At 37.9% G+C, this 25937-nt stretch overlaps 1 protein-coding gene across 1 annotated transcript in view; it reads right to left on the reverse strand.

The window, feature by feature from the left end:
- Nucleotides 1-4714: 4714 nt before the first annotated feature.
- LOC126353753 (protein phosphatase 1 regulatory subunit 16A) overlaps nucleotides 4715-25937 on the reverse strand; it is an 82460-nt gene continuing 61237 nt past the window's right edge. Inside the window, exons 8-10 of the mRNA XM_050002807.1 lie at nucleotides 21257-21471; nucleotides 20916-21120; nucleotides 4715-17048 (exon numbers count right to left, since the gene is read on the reverse strand). Coding sequence (XP_049858764.1) covers nucleotides 16747-17048; nucleotides 20916-21120; nucleotides 21257-21471 — 722 coding nt within the window. The 3' untranslated portion in view covers nucleotides 4715-16746. The remainder of the gene's footprint in view (nucleotides 17049-20915; nucleotides 21121-21256; nucleotides 21472-25937) is intronic.

The following is a 25937-nucleotide window of genomic DNA, read 5'->3' on the forward strand; positions in this document are numbered from 1 at the left end:
AAAGTATAGGATTAATTATATCGGTGGGAGTAATGTGGGACAAAAGATGCTGTATGAGGCTATAAGTTACACGCGGCCGTGACGGTTGATACAGTGTGGTTCATAAGTAGAGCGTGCAGTGCGGTTTGGTCATTGGTTGAGTCTGGCTATTTGGGTTGCGGTATGAAATGGCAGTTGTCACTCACCATACAACGGAGACGCTGAATCGCAGATAGGCACAACAAGAAGACTGTCACAAATAAAGCTTTTGGCCCGTAAGGCCTTTGTCAAAAATAGATCCCCCCCCCACATGCACAATTGCAGTCTCCGGCAACTGTAGCCACACTACGAGCAGCAGCACCAATACATGATGGGCGTGGCAATTCAGTGGGGGTAAGGAGGAGGCTGGCACAGAAGGGGGAGGGATAGTATGGTGGGAATGGCAGACAGTGAAGTGCTGCAGTTTAGACGGAGGGCAGGAGAGAAGGTGCGGTGGGGAGGGGGGAGGAAGTAGCAGAAAGGAGAGAAATAAAAAGAAATTAAAAGACTCGGTGTGGCAATGAAACAACGTCTGTGTAGTGCTGTAATGGGAACAGGGATGGGGCTGGATGGGTGAGGATAGTGACTAACGAAGGTTGGAACCAGGAGGGTTATGGGAACATAGGATGTATTGCAGGGGAAGTTCCCACCGGGACAATTCAGAGAAGCTGGTGTTGATGGGAAGGATTCACACAGCACAGGCTGTGAAGCAGTCATTAAAATGAAGGATATCATTTTTGGCAGCATGTTAAGCAACTGGGTGGTCCACTTGCTCCTTGACCACAGTTTGTCTGTGGCCATTCATATGGACAGACAGCTTGTTGGTCGTGATGCCCACATAGAATGCACTTAGCTTGCAGACCATATGACTGGTTTCACAGGTAGCCCTGCCTTTGATGGGATAGGCGACGTTAATTGACTGGACTGGAGTAGGTGGTGGTGGGAGGATATGTGGGACAGGTCTTGCACTGAGGTCTACTAGAGGGGTACGGGCCATGAGGTAAGGGATTGGGAGCAGGGGTTGTGTAAGGATGGAGAAGTATATTGTGTAGGTTCAGTGGATGGCGGGATACTACTGCCCTCCATCTAACTTGCAGCACTTCACTGTTCGCCCCCCCCCCCCCTCCCCACACAAGCTTCCTCCTTACCCCCACCCAGTCACCACTCTCATCATGCACTGGTGCTGCTGCTCTCAGTGTGGTTTCAGTTGCGTGAATTTGCAGTTGTATGTGTGAGTTGCGTTTGTGTGTGTGTGTGTGTGTGTGTGTGTGTGTGTGTGTGTGTGTGTGTGTGTGCGTGTGTGTGTGTGTGTGCGCGCGCAACTTTCCTTCTTGTAATGTTGTTACTTAGGAAAAAGCAAGACTGAAAATGATATAAGAAAATGTTTAAGAAAGAGCTAAATTTTCATCTACAAAGTGTACTTTATAAGTTTCTCTATAAATACCATGTTTGAATAAATGTTTATATTCAGCGATACAAAACTTTTCCTTGATGATATGCCCTAACTGATAAATATATTTTATTAACATTGAATAAGTTATCGAATGTTGTTTCTACAACTAAAATGCTGCAGGTTGTTGAGTCTCAAAATATTGTCATTAGGAACTGTACTGTGGAAAAAAATCCGAAACTAGACATCAACTAAGTACTTGCAATCAGCACTTTGACAGAAAATCAACATTAAAGTATTCTCAGGCAATTATTTCCCAGTAAAATCTGCAGATCTTTATTGAAATTGTCTCTACCTGCTTTATGAAGTTAAAGAGACTTTCTGTTGGTGGCCTAGTTTTGAAGCATAGGTTCTTTGATCATCAAAAAGTAGTTTCGGTTTCTGAATTTGCTCTTGTAAATATCAGTTTGGTGAAAAATATATAGTCAAGTCATATTATAAGCATAAAGGTAATTCACTTCAGTCACGCCCCAACAGCAAATATTAGTGCAAGTATGTGGTGCTTGTTGCATCAGGCATGCTGTCTGATGAATTTACTCATTCCAAAAGTATACGTTTTGATGGTAGAGAAGTTCTAGAGGCATCAGTTTTTTCTACAGCGTGTTGAGATGTTTTGTGTGTAATTTTGGTATAGAACCTTTTTTTCACTTCTGACCGTTCAAACCAATTTCTAAGTCAACTGGAGCAATGATTAATACATTAAATAGTATTCAGGAAGAGTAGGATTTAAATTACTATTAAGCTGTTCTCAATTAGTTTTACCATTATTTCCATATATCAATACAGGAGAATACCAGAGGGATTTTTGAAACACTATTTTGTTTATCATCCACATTTAATTTAAATTTCTACTTCGATTCTATTGGCCTAATAGTATGTTTAGGAGTGCCTTGTCTTTCTCCTGAAAAGCATCACATGTTTTCATAATAGTTGATGTGTTTGATTTTGTTGGTTTATATATACCGTATTTACTTGAATCTAACCCACATTTTTTTTCCAGTTTTTGTAATCCAAAAAACTGCCTGCGGCTTAGAATCTAGTGCAAAGTAAGAGGAAGTTCTGTAAAATGTTGGTAGGTGCCACCACAATTAACTTCTGCCGTCTAATATATGTAGCGCTAAAGAGGCATGCTTTGCCGGCATTCAGATAAATACTGGCGCCGAAACCTCTGCGTCAGTAAATAAATTAAAAAAAGAAAATGGTGGAAGACGAGATTTTTTTTTCCGCCCCCAGTTTCGACCACTTTCATACATTATCCAATGAAGTAAATACAAATTCCGTATTGTTCATCTTCGAATGTAGCAGCCTTTCAATGTACTACGAAAATCCGACTGGCAGGACTGTTTGGGATGTTTGTCAATAATGCCAACTCTATGTTCTGAATTTTTTCCTACCTGTGACAAGAGACAATTGCTAATAGGAACTTTTATGAATTGTGAATCACATGCAGTATTCACTTCACCATAAGAATAACATGAATATAAACATTTTGCCATGTATTCTTTTGTGTTTGCTGCCATCTCATTTAAATCCTGTCTGCCTACTAAACTACGAAACTAGAGTGAGACAACAGCAAATGCGGAAGAATATACATATCATGCCATGTTTATATTCGCATTATTCTTACGCCAAATAGTGATACAGTCATGAATGAAGCACGACAACTGGCTAGATTTTTAAATCTCAGATGACTCTACTTTCTGTGCAGAATGTAATGTACTAAAGAGGCACCTGCAAAGATTTTCAAACGCAGAAAATTTTTCACTAAACTCTCCTTCACAACATCATCTATCACATGCAGTCTATTATCTGGTTCTTGTAGATTATGATCAAAGAAAGCAGCAGTGTAAGTAACAACAAATAGCAGTCTCTTGTCATTGTTCTGCCAATGAGACGATTCCCCCCCCCCCCCCCCCCCCCCCCTCCTTCTTATATATATTAAAAACAAAGATTCCAAGACTTACCAAGTGTGAAAGCGCCGGCAGACAGGCACAATGAACAAAACACACACACAGAATTACTAGCTTTCGCAACCGATGGTTGCTTCTTCAGGAAGCAACCTTCTTCCTGAAGAAGCAACCATCGGTTGCGAAAGCTAGTAATTCTGTGTGTGTGTGTTTGTGTGTTTTGTTCATTGTGCCTCTGTGCCGGCGCTTTCCCGCTTGCTAAGTCTTGGAATCTTTGTTTTTAATATATTTTTCCCATGTGAAAGTTTCTTTCTATTTTATTTAAAAATATGTCTGCTTGTGTCTGTGTATGTGCGGATGGATGTGTGTGTGTGTGTGTGTGTGTGTGTGTGTGTGTGTGTGTGAGTGTGTGCGCGCGAGTGTACACCTGTCCTTTTTTTCCCCCCTAAGGGATGTCTTTCCGCTCCCGGGATTGGAATGACTCCTTACCCTCTCCCTTAAAACCCACATCCTTTCGTCTTTCCCTCTCCTTCCTGAAGAAGTAACCATCGGTTGCAAAAGCTAGTAATTCTGTGTGTGTGTTTTGTTCATTGAGCCTGTCTGCCGGCGCTTTCCCGCTTGGTAAGTCTTGGAATCTTTGTTTTTAATATATATAAAATAATTGGAAGCGGCGGTAGCACGCACAAAAGCAAGCCATGTAGTGAGCGGCGACAGCATTTTCAGCTTGGAGTGACGTAAACATCTATAACAAAGAGAACGGCACTTATCAGATCAAAGAAAAGTAAGCAGTCAATTCAAACCAGATGAAGCACGTAAAAAAGGAAGGGTACCCGTATAAATACTGACAGAGCGCCCGATGCATAGCAATGGCTACCTGGTAAAGCTTAAGTGCTAAGCTTACGACTCGAACCAAACTACTGTAGCTGTATCGTCATTCATTCGGCCTAAATTGTGTCTCCTATTACAATGGACTAACTTTGTTTTGATTTGGAGGTGCAGCCTAAAACTTTTCTCTCCCCTTGAATTTCGAGTCTCCAATTTCAGGCATGGCTTAGATTCGGGAAAAATTTTTTTCCTTAGTTTCGAGTCCCATTTTTCAGGTGCGGCTTAGATTTTAGTGTGGCTTAGATTCAAGTAAATACGGTCAATGTAAAACATTTCTTAACAGAAATACAGTGTCATTTTAAGTACAGTGAAGCAACCAGCAATAATAATTTAATATTTAGTGAAGGGTTGTAAGTGTTAACTTGATAATGTTAGAAAAGTTTTGTGTATGCTAGCAAAATAGAGATTATTTGCATACGGAGACTAGGCTCTGTCTGCGGAATTGTTCGAGAAATTCAATGCACTTATTTTATTAACAATTCAACATTACACATTTTTCAAAAGAGAAACTATGTTTTAACCTTCTTATAACACATTTATAGTTCTTCAAATGACAAATTATATTTTAACCTTTTTATAATACATTTATATTGCACAATTACAGCAAATTAATGCCTTACACCATACAAATTCGAATTTGATTGTACTTTATACAAGAGCCACACACCAAGTTTACAATTATAAAACTAATTCAAACTTTTAGGCAAGCTGCCACTGGAATGTATTTTTAAGACTAAATCTTAAACTATACAAAAATATGTATTGCATGATAATAACAATAATGAGCAATAATGAGAGCCAAGTGATTGGAATAAGAGCCATAGATTTCATAATACGACAAACTGTTGAGGACTGATGACCTGAGAAACACTTCTGCAAAATATTAACCTTACATGTTTAAAACTCTGGAACACTTCATGTAATTCCTAAAACTAGATTCAATATGTCTGAAAAATGTGAATTCAGTAACAAAACCTGTACAATGCATATTTTCCATTATTATCAGTCAACTTGTATAAAGCAGTCTGTATATATTAGTTGTGGATTTAAAACAACAGAGTACCAAGATTGCAGAATTTGATAAAAATAGTACATCTAAAGTGAATCTCTGTAACTTCTGGTATATTTGAAAGTCTCCTTTTTGAAATAACAAAGGAATGCGGATTAAAATGATCAGTTCTACCTGTTTTTGTCAATAATATTATACATAGTTTGGAAGTGGTAAAATACTGTTTTCACGTATTTACACAGCAGTAGTTTACATTGAGATTCTGATGTCATTTTATTATGAGTGGATTTGTTGATCCATAATTTTATTGTATTATACCATTTTTGTTAAAAACCATTTTCAAAGATATGCTGTACTATGAATAGTGTTACATGCAGACATTACAACAGCGAGCTGAGACTTACATTTATTTACACACTCTGAAGACTCCATCTTAGACTGTGTAACATAAGATCTCTGATAAAACAATATAAACAGAATGAATTGTGGAATATGAACAAACCAGCTGTTTAGTTACACATACAAACAGTTTCTTTCTTTTGCCCATTCTTGATTCTGAAAGGTGATAACAAGCTGTTGGGTTAAGAAACGCAATATATGCTTACTTAAGGTACAAAACAGTATTCTGCAAAAAATGGGATGTACAAATAACATCTGAAATTCATCAGATGTAGTTGGATGAAGTTTTCCACTTTTAACTACCTAATTTTTGCAATATCTGCTACTGTCTTCTACGGCATGTATTGACAACTGACTTTGCTAGCTTGTAGGTTATTGCACATTCTGTTAAATAATATTGTGCATTTACATCTCACATTAGCATCTGTACAAAGCAAATACTGTTGTTTAGTACATAGAAATAAAAGTACCGTAACTAAATCAATTTAGAAAATTTTAGACACAAATTGGCTTATACTTTACATTACAGCTAGTAACAACCACTTAATGCAGCCCTAGACAGGCATTGTTGTGACATTACACATGTGCATTTTCATTAAGGACAAATCAGACTTTAAGATTTAATACAAGACAAAGATTCCCTGTGTGACTGTACAAAAACGACAATAATATTAAGGTTGTTACAATTCTTTCAAATGAAGAGAGGAAATGAAATTAAAGGCACAGATGACATTTAGAGCCTTGGAATGGATTGGCTGTATAGTAAACACCACCTATAATCAAAATATATGGTGGCTGACAATACTTAGTGCTCCTTATTTTGTTCGTTAGGAAGCTTTGTTTGCAAGACCTTTTTTTTTTTTTTAAGACTTGAATTTTTATGTTTTATCAAAGAAAATATGTTTTGGAATGTGCCAATTGCACTTGCACAGTGTGCTGTGCTTCATTTCCTCCGTATTATCACATATTAGGGATTTTTTGCTATTTTCCTTTTCCATCATTCTGCAATACTATTTACTATATAACAGCATATTTATCTTGTGAAGCAAATCAGTTAATCCTAGTACTGTATCATCATACTTGCAGAAAGGTTCTTTTAGGTTACTGTGCTTTTTTTTTTTTTTTTCATCAATAAACACTCACAGGAAACATCTTAACTGCACGTAAATTAAAAAAATGCAATATGATATGTCCAGTAGGAAGACTTAAATTTAGCATTTACAAAAATATTAAATCAGAGCTCCTGTATCATTTTGCTATGTGTGTGTGTGGTTTTTTTTATTTTTGTTTTTGATTTTAAAGAAAATGCCTTCCAATTACCAAGTCACAAATATTTTTTTTTTTTATTCTGGCTTCCAAAAAATATAGCAGTGTCTGCAATCTAAGCCAATGTGTTACAATTTAGAACTGGTGAGTGCAAACAGAGAATACGGAACTAAAATCGTACAGCAGAAAATTATGCTGTCCCGTAATTTTTAAAAATTGCATGAGTTTATATAACTAATCTGTTATCGTACTGTAAACTTGTTTTATGAGTAACTCTTCTGTCACATATAAAGGAACATCTTAGCAGTATTCTAGACTTATTCTTAATACACAACGACAGTCTCTTCAGGTTTGGTAGTTTTCTATGGTCATCTGTGACTCAATACATATCTACTAAATGCAGCTTATTCTTGTATTTATTTTCTGTTAGAAAACTTTTACATTACAACAAATCTTAAACACAAACACTGTTGGCCTCTAACAGCAATTATTCACTTTCTCTACTCTATAAGAAAATATTTTTAAAAAAATTGGGATGCATTGCAATTTAAACTCTTAACAACTAGTAACAGTATTACTATTTGCTGAAAAAATAAATTTTGCAAGCTCATTTTTCTGTAATGGGATAATGTTATTTAGAACCAGCAGTGTTCTCTTTTCCACAAGATTAAGAGGAAATAGCTGCTTGCAATCACTTTTTTATTGTTTGCAAAATGTATTCCATGATCTGAAATCCCCTTTCCTGCATACTATTTTACTATCAAAAGTAATAAGTTACTTCTAAAATGGACTATCATTTTTGCACACTATAATATTCCATAAGGCAATCTTTTAATGTTATGTAAATGGATCCTATAATAGAAAATTTCGCTCCAGTTCTAAATCAGATTTCAATTATGACTGGTTATGCTATTTAGGATCTGTGTCACTGTTACTGGAGACAGAGATCAGTAGGTGCATTTCGACTGCAAGGAACTCTACAGAAAAACTTGGTTGCATCTATATCACCTCCACCACTGACAAGACAAAGCTCACCCTTGTCCGAATGCTAAACTTCTCGATCATGACAAATGCAGCAGAAACTTGGATGATGATGATGGCAGATTGCTGCAAGACTGATACTCTGGAAATGTAGTGCTACAGAAGATTACTTCAAATAACATTGATAGCACATTGTATTAATGAATTGATCCTGAGGTAGTTCAGCATCAAAACAAGACTGTTGACCCTTGTCAACCAAAACAAACTGAAATATTTTGGTCAATCGCCAGAAGGGAACAGTCAATAGAATAATGATAGACGTAACAGTCGACAGCTGAAGACTCTGAGGAAGTGCACTATTAAGGTGGATAGGTCATATTAAAATCTTGACCAGGATGGGCTTGCAGCAAGCAGGTCACCTTGCCAAGACAGACCTTCATGTAGATGGGTCATCAGGTTGCTTACCATGTAATGGCACTACACCCTTCCACAGGGTTAGACCAGAGAGATTGAAAGACATGCTGTCATCTCAGATCTAATTTGTAACTAACCTCCATGATCTGCTCGCTTCTCTTGTTCTGCCTCAAATATTTAGTTTACAAGTGCAACAGAAGGTTTATACATTACATTGACTGATCATCTTTACATGTTAAGATACCACAAGTACTGACTGCATCTCATATGAAATGCTCCAACAGTAACAACAAAGCAGTAACATTTAAATAAGACAGTAATGGCTGAATATAAATCAGTATTTGAACATCTGGAATGAGAATGGTGAGGATTCAATATTGTATTACAAGTCTGGAATCTGCACAAGGAATGTACACTTGTCAGTGTGCTATTACAAGTGTTTACAATGCAGTTGGGGACACTTTCTGGAGGAAAACATATAGGTTGCATTAGTGCTGAGGCTTATCAGCTTAGTTTTGGGCAGTGCTCATCAAATAAGAAATGCCAATTTAGACTGGGACAATTTCTTGAAATACTTCACACAAAAATCTCTGATTGGGAGCAGCTTTTCTTTTGAAAAAACATACTACATTAAGTTTGCACTGTAATAGACCACTAGTGCAACTCCTATATTCCAATTGCACTTTTTTAATGTGAGAGTCATACATTCTTAAGAAAGTGTCCAAAATATTTTTCCGATGTCTTGAACAGGAACTGTATATATATTTTTTAAAATGTCTAGACTGAAGGATCTGAGTTTTTCTTTTTTGTTACAAATCCTACCACTGCTTTTCCTTTGCAGGTATCATCATCTGCAGAATATAAACTAAAACAGTGAAGTGAAATAACAACTACAAACAAGAAAACCAAATGACATACACATGTGTGTAGTGAAAAATCAAAAATCAATCATGTCCAAATCAACAGTAACAATGAGTACATTGCTTTCAAGCCTGCGTTTACTTTCTTAACGGGATCGGTGACTAACATGAAGCAGACAGACAATAAAAAAGGTACAAACAGGCAATAGATCTATGAAAAGAATGTAAATGTAAATCTGTATGTGTAAACATCCAACTTTCTTAGTTTAATATTAATTTCATTATTTAACCACAGCACTTACAACATTTGCTAAATGTGCCACAAAAACGAAATATTTTGTGTTTGATGTTCCAATTTTGACCAGGCATCAATGTTCTGTGAAATACAGCTGTGGCCAGCAGAACATAAATTATATGAGGAAAAAAGAAAAAAAAAGTTAGTGTATAATACAAGATATTTAAATTATTCAATAAAAATGCATGTTTTCTGTAATCACTGCCCAGGTCTTACACTGTATGTGCCATAATTTATCATTAAATACTGTTTTTCTTTAATAATACTGTATGCAGTACAAATAAAACATTTAAGTGGAATGTTTATATAAAATCACAGTTTGGACAGTGTTATTTTGTATTAGAAGAAATGAAACCCATTCCATACAAATAAAGGCAAATAATTAACACACATGCAGTCTTCCTGAAATATTATTTCATCTTCAGTTTAAAGTGTGTCAACACACCACACACACACACACACACACACACACACACACACACACACACACACACACACACACACTCCTCTCCCTTTTTGTTGTGTTGCTTCTATTCAAAGGAGTCAATTACTACGTATGATATACATATGATGTATGATATAATAAAAAAAAATTAAATTAGGCCTGTAACATTTATGCATCTTCTATATAGATCTCCGTTAACATCAGTTCTTTACTTAGGCCTTCAGACCTTGAAAAATATAAAAAATAAATAAGTAAAAATAGCCACAACTTTATCCAGTCACAGTAAGTACAATCCACAACCAATAGTACAAATTAGAAAACAATAGTAATAAGTACACAAAATCTTGTATAAAAATATTATCTAGCTGTTCCATGAATCTAACACTCAAAACTATAAGAGATAAACAGTCAACTTTATAACAAGCTATACATTCGTTTCAACTGTGACCAAGTCACAAACAATTCTCTCGGAACTGTAGCATGGACACATCAAAAGCATTTGCTCTGCAATGTTACAGCAATCAAATATTGTGGTTTTCAAGGAGGTAAACATCTTTTTGAAGTTCAGACTACAAACTGGTATTAAGGCAAAGAAGTCACACAGCACTGAGTCTCTAACAAACTACATGCTTCCACACAAACTGTCTAAACCTTTCAGAAGATTCAATTTTGTCATTATATTCTTCTCTCCCAAGCTAGATCTATACATTTCTCTTGTGAGTCATAAAATGAGTTAGCCTTACTTATTTCTGTATTCCTCCAATCACAGAAATTAATGGAGTACTTTGAAATTTCAAAGAAACATGTTTATCAACCTGATAATTATTTTAACTTTTCATTAACATGATGACATTTGTGTATAGTATTGATAACTGTGAGTTCTATGCCATAATTTTCTTCCATTTGCCCTCAATAAAATACGATCTATGCCTAAAAAGTACCCGACCTTCGATTTTCCCAAGCAAAATAGACGACAGCACAGCACCACTGTACACAGTAAAAGAAGATACCTTTATGCGAATGCGTGAATTTTGTCCTTGCCTTCCAGTGCATCAGTCGCTGCCTATCGGTCGCTGAGTGAGGTGCTACACAACATATTCGTCAGATTACCGATTCTCTCAAGATGACTGAATGTGTTGAGCAAAGATACTGCATCAAATTTTGTCAAAAGCTTGGTGATTCTCAAAGCAAAACTATTCGTAAGATTCAGCAGGTGTTTGGAGAAGATGCGATGGGTGTAACACAAATTAAGGAGTGGTTCAACCAATTCAAAAATTGCTGCACGTCAGCGGAAAGTGACCAGCATTCTGGCAGGCCCCAAACTGCTCGGAGTGCAGCTGTTGCTGAGGAAGTGCAAAATTTGGTGATGGTAGATCGTTGTTTGACTGTGTGGGAGGTTGCCCAATAGGTTGGAGTGAATAAAGATTCTGCATATGCAATTTTTTGTGACGATTTGAACTTGCTCCGACTGGCTGTGAAATTTGTGCCCAAGTTGGTGTTGCCAGAACAAAAATACCTCTGTTTTGACACTGCACAGGACCTCCTGGGCACCACCAACACTGATCCTTGGTTTCTGAACACTGATAACTGGAGATGAGTCATAGGTGTACGGGTACTACCCAGAAACAGAAAGATAGTCATCACAATGAAAGCATCCCGAGTCACCAAGCCCGAAAAAAGGGTGGCTGGTGCGAAGCAAAATCAAGGTGATGCTGACTGTCTTCTTATGTCCGTGGACTTGTGCGTTACGAATATGCACTGGAAGGACAAACAGTGACAAATGAGTATTATAAAGATGTTCTCTGTCGACTCCGTGACGCTGTTCAGCACAAAAGATCAGACACGTAGACAGTGAAAAACTGGCAACTGCATCAAAACAACGCCCCCGCACATTCATCCCACTTGATCCTAAATTTCTTGGCCAAACATGGAATTACAGCAATTTGCCAATCTCCCTACTCTTCAGACATGGCTCCTTGCAACTTCTGGTTGTTTCCAAAATTGAAGACGCCACTGAAAGGATCCCATTTTGAGAGCAGAGAAGAGATAATGCAGAACACGACGACAGAGCTGAACACCATTCCAAAGGAAGACTTCCAGAGGTGTATCAGGCAGTGGAAGGATTGCTGAGCTAAGTGTGTGCAAGCACAAGGGGCCTACTTTGAAGGCGATTAGGATCCCAACCACGTCATGTTCTCGAAATATTTTTTTAGCCAAAGGTCAGATACTTTTTAGACAGGCCTCATTTGTGCATATTTATAGACATGTTATTGCATAGTTATTAATACTTCTGAGAATGACTCATGTATTTTAAACAAAAAACCTCAAAATGATTAAAAATAAGAAAGAACAGGCAGGTCTGTCAACACACAACGAACAAAGGGCTCTTATTTTGACTATTAAGAATTTTGTTTGTAATTAATGATTTAATGATAAACTGTGCTTGCCCATGAAAACAATGATATTAGTTATGGGAGCGGAACATATGCATACACACGAATTTGGTTTTAATGTACTTACTGTACTTAATGATACGTAAGTCACGAATTTGGTTTTAATGTACTGTACTTAATGAAACGTAAGTCAGCTAATGAGAAATTTCTCTTAGGCGGATGAAACAACCAATGAAAGAGAATTTACATACCAGGGACTGCCGAAAATAAATTTCAACGCATCTCCACAACTTCCTACCTCATTATTTAAAAGTTCCATTACTTTATCTCCTCACTATAACACCAGTTTAGCTTCAATTAAATACAGAAAGAGAACATAACTGTTTAGAGTAGCAATAGAGAAACTGAGTGGTTCTTTTCCAGGGGGAGGAAGAAAGATTAGGGATCAACATCCATCAATGACAGTCGTCACAGATGAAGCATTAGGTCTGACTGGACAAGAATGAAGAAGGAAATCAACTAGGGCCTTTACAAAAGAACCATAATTGACTTCACCTTACATGATTTACAAAAACCAAAGAAAACCTAAATTTTGTGTGATCTGATTTCTGCTTCTCCCGAATGGGAATCAGGGCCTTATAACCACTGCACCACTTTCATTTGTGCTCAATTTGATTAAAAGAGAAAGGTTGCTATTTATGTCCAGTTTTTTTGACTGTAAATAATATTACCAAATGTCTGTATAATTTAATAGTTAAAGGTTCTATATCCAAATAAAACTGGATTGAATTTAACATACTAGGAACAAAACATAGTGCCAAAAATTGTGTTAAAACTTTGCATAAATGTGATATATTAGACAGATAGATATAATTAATATAACAGTTATACCTTATTATGCATTACAAAAATATGTTATTCTTCCTTCATAACTTCTTTCTATTAACATCTGACGTTCTATGGAATGTGAGCGTAGCTCAGCGAAAACCGTGCAAGGAAACACAGCTTGAAAAAAAATCTTATCTGCAACCATGTGTTAGACTTCTGCAGTAACATGTAACTGTTTATGAAGACTGTCTTGCAAATTTTTCTCTGTGGTTACAGATCTCGAAATTATAAAGTACCCTCACCAAGATAGATATCACATTCATTTCATTTCTCAGATTAGTACTAGAAATAGGCAATGGAACCTGCTTAAAATGTTAAAAACACTAACAGCTTAATGCCAATACCTTGAAATTAACCATGAAATTTCTTATGTAAAAAATTGTCTGATCTTTTTATGAAAGTTTGCGACAGATTATAATTGTGTGCCAGACTGAGTATGGAACTCAAATTTTTATTTTTTATAAGCCTAATGTACTTATGACACACCATACTCTACAATGCAGCTTTGATCTGCATTGTTCATGATGTTGACTTAAACGTGACAAAACAAGTATCCTTAGTTTAACCCCTATGCACTGAAAACCACTACACCACCTGTACAAAACAGTCTATGAGAACTAAATCTTTCATTCTACAGTAAGGAATGCTGTCATACTTATTCCTGATAGGTTAAAATTGTGTACTGCACTTTAACTTTAATCTGTTCCTCTTGCCCTTGACACAGCTCTTACTGAGTGAGCTATTTAGACATCTCTCATGGCCCACAACACAGGAAAAATGTTCAAATCTTGATTGTGATCTAGTTTTCACAACAGTGTACACAAAGTGAAAATTCACATGCCAGTAATATATTTCCTTAGTCTAATGACTATGCACTGAAAACGACTACACCCCATCATGAAATTACCAAGACAAAAGTTTCCACAAGATTGCAGAAAAAATGACTAACTTAAGCAGAAAGAAATAGAAAAATTTTTCTCTGAAAAATTCCTTATTTTAAATAGAGGAAACAGGCAGGCATATTTCTATTACGGTAAGTTGTTCAAAATATTTTGCCACCTAGAAATTATCTTAAGAAACTTTGGAATTATATGGGCATGAAGTTAAAAGTCATTTAATGGTGTGATATCCAGCTATTTCACTGTGAATTTAAAAGCCAGAAATAAATCAATGTAAAAGATAAGATATTTAGAATCCCTTCCTCTCATGTACATCATCATCTCTAGCTAAGGCAATGAACACGGTTGTATGTTTGTTCTCTATCTACATAAGTCATTAATTAAAGTGTGTGTGTGTGTGTGTGTGTGTGTGTGTGTGTGTGTGTGTGTGTGTGTGTGTGTGTGTGTTCACTAACACAATATTTACTCCCAGCCTCATTGTGACCCTTTGACATCCTGCATATAAGATCTCAGTATTTCCAACTGTATGTCTTAGAGAGGTCATACCACATTCACAAGGATGGCAACAAATTTCAGATTTTTGTAAACCCAAGTGAGTCTTCCTTCTCATTCTGTGTGGTACGTCTCCCCTGACCCATGGTTCTGGGTGACTTTTACCAAAATCTACCCCTTTTCCTAGACCTCTCCAGTCCTTTTCCTTCTCCCCTCTTCCTTCCCCTTCAACCCTTCTGCCTGAAGGCGGAGCCACCAGCTCCAAAAGCCTTCCAATCACAACTGTTTCTTATGTGTGTGTTCTGCCACCGCTTGGTGAGTAGATTTTTTATCTATCCAGTTAAATTATTTTGACAATAATTGATTGTTTTCGTTGTTATATTGGAATTTATTAAATTTTTTTGTGAATTTGGCATAATCTATGTCAAAGAGAAAACTAGGTGATGAAGAAGACAACAAAGACACATGAGCCTCATAGTGTCTAGCAAATAGGCTGTAGCACAGCACTGCCTTCAACTATAACATGAGATGAAGGAAGGAAAATTAGTCTTAATCTCCTATTAGCAGCAGTCATCAGAGACAGAACATGAGACAAGTTATAACGAGACTCAAATTTTGGCTCACATCTGACAGTTATAAGATAATGTAATAAGGGATACCATAGAATAAAAACTGATAGAAAAGCTTCTTAATAGAGCGGCTGGACACCAACTCTGTACAACCTGCCAGCAGACACATAGCCCAGTAGGATAGCAGTTGTGGCAGGTTTTAGGTTGAACAATAAGTCAATCAATGCAAAAGAGACCAGCTGTTTTAATTATAACAACAGAAGCATAAATTAAGATCAATATGGATAAGCATTTAATGCCAGTTCCAACACTCAGGAGCACACTGAGAATTTTAACATTCTCAACTCCTGGCACTTTGAATCAGACTAGACTATGCACAGACTGCCGTTATACTACCTACACTCCCTACATTTGCAGTGCGAGCAGTCTTCATATAGAAACAAGAAGATATCTAAATCAGACTGAAAAATGAATGCCTGGAATCTTACCACCAGCTATAGGAGTGAAATGTTTACTGAAGACCTGGATGAGAAGGTAGGAAACAAACAGTGCACACCATTGATTGATTGATTGATTGATTGATTGATTGATTCATTCATTCATTCATTCATTCATTCGTCATGTTCTGTCCATCTAATCAAGAAGGAAAACCTTCAGGAATGTAGAACGACTTGAGGTATACATTAAAAAAATATGTTAATGGACCATAAGAGGTGTATTTGCAGACAACAAGAATTGTACAGATTATCAAACGCAGTACAAGGGAGGGGCTAACTACACTGTGAATATATGGGGCACTTTCTTGTTATCTCGGTACTACTTGATGATGGCAACAAACTAAATAACACAAATATTGCCAATAAGATATTTGCACATGGCCCTGAGTCCAAGGCCTGGTTCTGCAGGAAAACTTGAAAATTAATATTTCTATCTGCAGATAATTACATCCATCATTTTTGGTACCTTAAACATACTGTTTACAAAGATCAAAAATAATTTTCTCCTACTAATGCATACAGTTATTTCTACTCTGAAAAGTATAGCTGAAAGTCACTTAAGATATTTTGCACTCTTGTATGTTCTAATTAATTAATTAATGGTCATCATTTACTCGATCATGATTTTGTTACTGAGAAAGGGCAAACGGGTTTCAAGAGATGAGATGACATAAAGTGAATGAAAGATGTGAATTCCTAAAGAACATACATCATGTGTTCTTGCATCCCTATTTCACATGTACAAAAATCAGTAACCTCTTATAACACATTCTTCTTCCATGTAAAAATTACTTCCTTAAACAGGTAAACATGAATGTGTTCAAGAACAACAGTAAATACACACGGAACAGCTAGATTAACATCATACCATGACAAGTATTCAACTTTTGTGTATAATTTCTTATAACAGTAATATAAATAACATTTAAAAAAATAGATGTTGGTTTTGAATTACATCAATACAGCTGCATATGAACACAACATTCAGATATTTCTGCATCACAATGCAATCACAATTTCACAATCTCTCTCTCTCTCTCTCTCTCTCTCTCTGCTGCCTAAACGCACAAGGTCATTCCTTACGAGATGATGCAGCAACGGCGGGTACGTGGATCACCAACAATTTCACTAGTGTTACCAGTGAAACGCCTCACAGGTGGTGAGGCAGAGCTGTCAGTCAGTAGCATGTCAGATCCTGTCACTGATGCAGGAGATAGTAACAGTGGTGCAGAACCACCAGTCACTTCTGTTGGACTGCTGTTTCTAATCTGTGCTCGTTGTTTCTTTAAGTCAGCCAATGTTCCTGCATTGATTGTCACTGTGACGTTTATGTTTATTTTACCATTTCCTTCAGTCACATAACTAGTTTCTGCAGGTATTTCTGAAAATAAATTGTAGCACACTTATGTAATTTATCCTTTGTAATAATAGTTTTATTTCTGTTTTCTCAAAGATAATGCAACAAATACAATACATTGCGATTATGAAATATTTTGGCACTTGCAGTTTATGCACTAGTAATAAAATGTATTCAAGTAATCCATACAAACAGAAGCAAACATAGAGGCATGAACTATATATTTTGAACATTCAGAAGCTCTAAATACAGCATGACCTACAGGAAACAGCCGGTTTTCAAATGAACTGCAGTATGCCAATTTTTAAGTAAAAAATTATTTACCCAAAATCATGGGTTAATATCTTCTATTTTGTTTACAGGGTCACTTACGAAAGATCATATCAACCAAGTGATGGCCATTCTCTTGAATGCAATTTGAGCTCTCTACTACAAGTTACTCACAATTCAGAGAAGCTTGCAATTGTCAATCAAACCTATCTATTCTGTGATGGCAGCTTTCAATTCTATTAAATTTTAGGCTTTGTCAACAAAGACAAACTCTTTCACCCTCACAACACAAATCTGATGACTTTGGTGACCAGGGCACATTACTGAAATGATGCATCCAGATAGTGTTCCACACAAGTGCCATGCATGTATTTTCAGTGTGAAATGTTGCATTACCCTGTTGAAAATAAACACTGCTCATGTTCATCCTTAGCTTTCACAAATCTGGCACAGGCCATGTGTACTGCATGCAACACAGTCACAAATGGAGAGAGATGAGGCTATTAAGTAGCCTGAAAATAGTAGTTCTTTTGTTAACAGATCCTTTTAAGTGAAAATGTGCTCTTAGAAGCAGTATTGCATTTGGACTGGCTTTAAAGATCAACTGCATATGCACAGAAAAGTCTTCGTATTGTTGGAAGTATTACTTCAATCTGCTGGAAATCCAGTATTTTATATGCACAGAGTTTCAAAACCAAACTTAACTTTCTTATCACTTATTCATGGCTCATCTGTAGACAGTGTGCATGATGATGGCAAATCATCTCTGGCCTCTTGACAGCTCTTTCACAGGGGCAACATTTTCATGTGCCCTCATTTTTTATCGGGTCCTGAGAACTGCTTCTTAAGAATGTTTCCTGTTGTTCTGAAAACTGTACCGATACGTGTAGTTGTGCAATTACATTAGTGATGAAATGCCTGCCCTGTTGTATACCACATTCAGCAATTACAATAAAGATATTGAACAAGAAAACACAATGCTCTGTTGTTCCATTGCTGCTGAAATGGTGGACAATCCTGCAGTGAATCACATATGTGACAGCTACCTTCCACCACCGACAGTGGTGTAGTAGCCAAACAAAAATGTTGTTTCCCACTGGTCCCACATTATCATTTATTATGGAAAAATGATTCTAGCACATCATAAATTTTTAATAGGTACAACAGCTGAACAGTGCACACACAATTTCAAAGAGACAGTATGGTTGGCTAGTGCAACTTTTGGAGTTGAAATCCCAATCTGCTGACAGCCAAGTTTAAAGGTATAAAAAAAACTATCCTATTTTTGGAAATCAATTCCTTCTCGGGGAGGTTATAAAAGATGGACAGATCACTCAGTCCCCATGATGAGAGAGGCCCACTTGCTGTGGGGACGAGGGAAGGCAAAGTGTCTGGCCAACTTCTCCTTTCTAGCCTTCCTCAATACACCTCTCTTCTCCTTCTAAGGAAGGAAATAATAGTTGGGAAAGCAAAGGTAGTTTTTGTACTTTTATGTGTGTTTATTGGGATCACTGAAGGTAGGTTCTGGCCAGGTATTCTGTCTATTTGTAATTATGACAGTAAAGCACAATATCAGAGCACTACCTACGTTACTGGATTCCATATAAACTGTCTTAATTTTCACCCAGCAAAGAATACACATTAAATACCTTTAATCTACAAAGGGCTTTCAATAAGTAATGCAATGCATTTTTTTCTGAAAGCAGGTTGATTTTATTCAAGATTCCAAAACATCATTCTCCACTCTTATGGCTACAAAACCCTATTTTTCAACAGAATATAGACAGATGTTTTCCCTCATTCTATTTGTGAGTGGAATAAGAAAGCATATGACTAGTAGTGGTATGGGACACCCTCCACGACATGCCATAAGGTGGAATGTGGTGTATCAATGTAGATGTAGATAATCTCTGTTCAATGTGATGCCTTGTATGCCCGCATGGTACCAGTCTACTGATTGACATCAGGTCCAACATCTTACTGCTTCAATAACTTCCCCATCATCCATGTACTTCTCCCCATTGAGTGCAGCCATCATTGGGCAAAACAGATGGAAGTCAGATGGTGCAAGATCCGGGCCGTAGGGCGAATGAGGAAGAATAGTCCAATGAAGTTTTGTGAGCTCCTCTCGGATGTGCTGTCTTCTGTGTGGACTGATGTTGTCATGGAGAAGGAGAAGCTCATTTACATTTTTGTGGTGACTAACATGTTGAAGTTGTTTCTTCAATTTCCTGAAGGTAGCACAATACACCTTAGAGTTTATTGTAGCACCATGAAGGAGAACATCAAATAGAATAGTCCCTTCAGAGTCCCAGAAGACCATGGGCAGGACTTTACCAGCTGATAATATGGCTTTGACCTCTTTCTGCAGAGGAGAGGTGGTGTGGCATCATACTATAGATTGTGATTTTGGTTCCAATTTGAAACTATGAAACCATGTTTCACCACCTGTGATGACGTTCAACAAAGAATTGTCCCGATCAGCCTTGTAACATGCAAGCAATTCTGCACAGATGGTCCTTCATTGCTCTTTATGATTTTCTGTTAGGAACCCAGTGGAACACACTTTTGAGGTCCACGACTGGTGGACAAGTTTGTCAGTACTACCAACAGGAACGTCCAGCAGTGCAGTAAGATGTTTGTGATCCACCAGTCATCTCAAATGAGTGTGTCTGTCTGCACATTCCAACATTGCAGGAGTTACAGCTGTTGTGACCAGCTGGCACACAGGAGACCGGACAGATTTGCACAACCTTGTTGCGATGATGATAGATGGCTCACATAGCAACTCACCACGCTTTTGTTCACTGCCAGGTCTCCACAGACAAACTGCAAATCCCTATGAATATCTGAGACGCTCTGGTTTTCTCCCAAAAGGAACTCAATGACGGCTCTCTGCTTGGAATACACCTCCATTACAGACACTATTTTGAAGGCTATGTGTAGTGCTGCCACCTATCAAAACTTCCTGAAACTATTGGGATTGAAGTGGGAATATTCCACTATGTCCCACAAAAAAATTCCACACTTTTTCGAAATTGGCTGGAAAAAAAAGTGTTGCATTACTTACTGAATGCCCCTCATAAATGACCCATGTTTATAGAATCTTGCTGAACGCCTACAAAGGACCACAGAGGACAAGCAATTGGCTACACCGATGGAAAGAACAGAAACAACAAATACAAAAAATTATTATATGTAGTTTACTCTCCTGCTAAAATTAGATTTCAGCACACTGCACAGCTGCTTGTGAAGACTGAGCCCTATGTAATCATAAAAAACATCCATGTGCATGTTATCTGCATTTGGAGGTGAAAATTGTGGTCTGATGACTTATAATTGACACTGTGAATCAGTATTCATACCAATTTCCTCTCATTAAGTAATTTTAACATGAAGTAACTGACAAAATATTAATGTACTGATTTGCATTTAACTACTAAAACTGATTTAGCCCAACGTAGTATTAAAAGAAGCCAATAAATGACATACAAGTCCACAGTAATTTAAAATTTTAATTGTTAATTCTTTAGTCCAAGGAACATGATGTACATAGAATTCTCTATTAATGGAAATTTTATAAACATTTCAAAACGCATAGGTAAACAGAGAAATTCAAACCTAGAGCTGATGGAGGACCTTTCACATCTTGGGCTTCTACAACAGCAGTCATTCCACTAGAATCATCCTTGCCATCAGGTGCATGTCGAGCAGCATTTGGCACAACTTCTTGTCCCGGGCGTGCTACATTGCCATTGACAAAGTTTTCTGTTGATACGTCAGAAGCTGCACGTGAGTCCCCATCATCCGGTTGAGGAGCAAACACCTATACAACCAGATCATTGCAGAAATAAGCTGAATTTTTTACCAAACAAAATCAACTGAAAAGTGAACTAGCAGATATTTTTTCCTCTCTACTCAATTGGATTAATAAGCAACAGTAATATGATCATTGTACTTACTTCCCGGGCTTGCAACCTCAACCTAGCTTCTTCAACAGCGTCTTTCTTTGTGGTAAGAACTTTATCACGGATGGATGTTCTTCTCACAGACTGTGTACGCGTATTTGACTGTGAACGTTTTACACGACCCTTCTTTGCTTCTTGCATTCGTTTTGTTTCTTGTTCAGTACGTAACTGAAGGATGCGTTCTCGGAGTTCTGGGTCTTCACAGATATCTAGAGAGACAATTAACTGTTTAGATTTGCAGTAATTCAGAATGATGTACGAGAGTAACTCAATTTTTAACTGAATTGTTTTTGAAATACTTATTGGTACAGATAAAATTACAAATGTAATATGTTATTTCTGTATGTAGTTTCCTTTGAGAAAAGTACATTTTTCCCTTATTGCAATGAAAGAAATAACAGCTGAAAGTTCAATGCACATTCAATACATAACAGACTACACAAGGGGTGGGGTGTGTGTGGAGGGGGGGGGGGGAGGGGGAGAGAGAAATACATTTCTCACATCAGACTGGTGATTTCCAGCTCTTTCTTTGGATGCAGAGGATTAAGAATATTTAAAATGGGTTCATATAATATATATTTATTTAGTGTTACACTATTGATAATATCTGCTGGAGAACTGATATTCCAATGAAAATCTAAGTTTGCTATAGTATTCTTATGAACAACTGGACAGGTTCATTGTTGCTGAAGTTAACTGAGCTAAAGATCAACAGTAATGGTAATTCTTGGGTGGAGTCATGAAGTCAAACCTTAATACATCGGATCTATAAGGAAGGCAGAATTCATTCTATATATCGAGAGTTCGACATAAAGAGGTTTCCAGGTGGAAGGGGAGGGGAGGAGGAGGGGGAGAGGGTGGTGGTGGAGAATTTGTTTACAACCCATGATTTTCTTTTATTACTGTGCTGCTGTACTGTGATCTGACTTTTTTTTTTTAATGTGTGATGCAAGCCTAGATTTAGTTCTGACAACACAAAGAAGAAATCGAGATATATTGTTATGCATTTTTTTTTCTTTTGAAACAGAAAACAATTTATAAGTTTTAAATAAAATATTTATCATAAATAAATTAAATTCAGTAGCAGAATACACTGTACATAAATAAAAATTTCCAGAAGTTAAAAGTAATCCATAATTTTGGCCTGCTTTAAGCTTTTGGTCACCTGTGAGCCAATTTCACTGTCTATGAATAAGACGGTTCAAAACACATTATCCTCTACCTCCTACTTCTCCACAAACACGTTGGTTGTGTTGAAGGCCAGTTTGATCTGCCTGGCCATCGTTGCCAGTGCTTTCTTCAACATCTCCCTCACTCTCTTCCCCTTCCTCTTCATGATCATAGCCACCTTCTTTTTCGTTCACTGTCTTCACAGAATCAACAATCTCAGCTTCTGTTAGTGACCCTGCTACTGTGACATCACTGTCCACATCCAAGAAATCTTCAAAACAAACATGAATGGTGTTAAAGTGAGTCACCACTTTCGCCCATTTGGACCCTAGGATACTGACAGGGTGTCTCCTGTAAATACTGTAAAAATAAAAGCTTTAATCAAAATCCCCATAAACCAGTGGCAGAATCAAACTAAGATTTTACATGCTCAAGTATTAAACCCACCAGCTACTAATTTTCATCTCTTGTCGAAAATCCACATGTTCAGAAACAACTGATGACTCTTTGCCCCTCCATCATGTTTCTCCACACTTTATATAGCTTTCTCACCGCATCTAAAATATTTATACTTTTAAGGTTGTCATCGTCAATATTGTGGATTGTCATTTGAGCTGCTTCATACCTGCAGTTTTCTCTGGCATTTTTGATTATTCCTTGATCCAAGGGCTACAATTTCTACATATGTGTCAAAAATTGTACTGCCAGAGATTTTAATGGAGAGATAGCATTGTGCACACTGCAATTGCCCACAAACAAGACAACTTGTTGATTTTCTTAAGCGATTTTCCTATTAAAAATATTTAACTAGTTGGAAAACACTTTCGAAGTCATCTAGGCTTTTTTGTTCACAGTGTACAGTACTCCACACGGAGAACAACTTACACCTGGAAAAACATTGTGGTTTCTTAGGTGGCTTGAGTTTTTATGTGCTGGTCACATTTTCTGTTAAAAGAATGGTGACATGGTCTTTGTTCAGCTTCTCCCATGACATTTTTCTCCTCGAAAGTCAAAGTTTTGTCTGGAAGGCATTTGTAAAAAAGTCCAAGTTTGTCTGCATTAAAATCATCATCCAGTTTGTAATCCTGAAGGATCCTCGGCAATTATAATTTTCACTCATCACGAATTTTGCTATATACACTGGCACTTTCCCCACTCGCTTTGTGGAAGACAGTACCATGTCTTTTCCTGAAATTTTCTAACTATGTGTTACTCTCACAAAATGTATTGTACCCAACACTGCTGCAAAATAATCTGACTTTTCTTTCAAAATAACTCCACCAATGTTCACATCATTGGTCCTCTGTTGTTGGGACCACTGTATTAAATACTCTTCTAAATCTGGAAATCACCCTTCTTTCATTGTTTCTGATCTGTCCCTTCATCTGTGGTAACCATGCAGTCTCCATTCTCGATTACTGTCGACAGTGTACTTGTCGGAATCCCAAACTCTGCAGCTGTGTCTTTTAATTGATTGCTTGATTGAGAGATTATGGGACCAAATGGCGAGGTCATCAGTCTTGCGATTCCAAAGGGGGTTACATAATAAAGAGTCTGCTAAAAGTGTACATATTCAGTCAGAGGAGTCACATTATAAAAGAATGAACATTAAACACACAAAGTGAAAGCATAAAAGGTGAGACAAAATAAAAAAAAATTGGAAATAGAGGGCGTGGTCATGGCGTCACAGACCGTGATGACTGCAAAAGGAGTCCTAATCACAACCAACCTGCCCCTGCTTCAAGACGAAAGGAGAACCTTATATCTGGAAATAAAAACCACTTTCACGGAGGAAACCAAGGACCAGGACCACCACTCGTGGACAGTACGCTACTATTAAATTTAAGGAAACAGGAAGACTACACTTTGCTTGAAGGGTCGAAAGAAGGGGACATGCCACCAATATGTGAGATATCGTCAGTCTGGCACCACAATCACATTGTCGGGAGGGGTCGTTACATAGGAGGAAACAATGGGTGAGCTGGGTATAGCCACTACATAAATGACATAAAACCGTGGACTCCTTCAAGGAGGGGCGGAAAGAAGTGCCCCAAACTCCAGTAGATTCCTCGACTGTGCGGAGTTTATTACTATGAGCAGTAGTGCTCCAGATGGCATTCGACTGCTGGGCAAGGAGAGATTTGACGTAAATCCGCATATCTGCAGCTGGAATCGTTAAAGGAAAAGGGGGTAAGTATCTGCTTCTCTAGCCAAACGGTCAGCCAATTCATTCCCTAGGATTCCCACAAGACTCGGGACCCCAGAGAAAGATGACTGAACAGGCGGCATGCTTGAGAGCAGAGAAAAGGACATGGATGGCAGAGACCAGAGGATGACGAGATTAGCATCCATCGATAGCCTGAAGGATGTTCTTGGAGTCAGAACAAATTAAAACACTATGGAGAGAGTCCTCTGAGAAACAAATAGGAGGGCCCTGTAATTGGCTAGAAGGCTCTGCTGTAAATACACTACATGATCCAGTCAACAAATGATACTCAAAGCTGGAAGGAGATGTGAAAGCGTATCCCACCTTATCAGTAGTCTTAGGACAATCAGTGTAAAGGATGGTGGCACCCTGGAACTCTGCAAGGATGGCACATACAAGATGCCAGTAAATCATAGGAGCAACAGAGACCTTAGGACCCTGGAAGAGAGCGATCCTAATCCGTGGTCTAGGCACCATCCGAGGAGGAGGGGGGGGGGGGGGGGTGTATGGGAGGAAAGACACAGGGTGCAGTCCAGTGAGTGCAGATGGAGATTCCGGCAGAGGGTAGTGAGACACATGCCAACCGGCAATCCCACCCATGGGTGGGTGTTAGGAGGGTGACATCCCTCATTGGCAAAGAGCACAGGGTATACAGGATGGTCAAGGAATTGGGAAATGGCTACTGCGTAAGAAACAAGGAGTTGGCTCCATCGGATGTGTAGAGGTGGAACCCTGCTTCTGTGAGGAGACTATCAACAGGACTAGTGCGAAAGGCACCAATAGCCAGATGCACCCCACAATGATGGACAGGGTCAAGGAGTTTTAAAGTGGTAGGAGCTGTTGAGCCATAAACGTGACTACCATAATCGAGTCTGTACAAAACCAGAGCATGGTAAAGATGGAGAAGAGTGGAACAGTGTGCACCCAAAGATGTGTGGGCTAGGAGACGGAGAGCATTAAGCTTCCGCATGCATGTAGTCTTTAAGTGATGAATGTAGGGCTGCCATGTCAACTTGTTATCAAAAATAAGGCCCAAGAAACATAACTCTGTTACAACATCAAGGAGCTGGTTGCCTAAATAAAGTTCTGGATCAGGATGTACTGTGGGTTGACAACAAAAAAGCAGAACCTGCGTTTTGGAGGAGGAAAACTGGAAGCCATGGGTGGTGGCCCACGTAGAGGCTCGTCGGGTGGCGCCTTGGAGCTGGCACTCAGCAGACGCCACCGACTGGGAGCTGCACCAGATGCAAAAACTGTCAACGTTCAATGCTAGGATAACCAGAGGTCGCAAGCCCATTT

Source organism: Schistocerca gregaria, chromosome 3, assembly GCF_023897955.1.
Source record: "Schistocerca gregaria isolate iqSchGreg1 chromosome 3, iqSchGreg1.2, whole genome shotgun sequence".
In the NCBI taxonomy this organism is placed as follows: domain Eukaryota; kingdom Metazoa; phylum Arthropoda; class Insecta; order Orthoptera; family Acrididae; genus Schistocerca; species Schistocerca gregaria.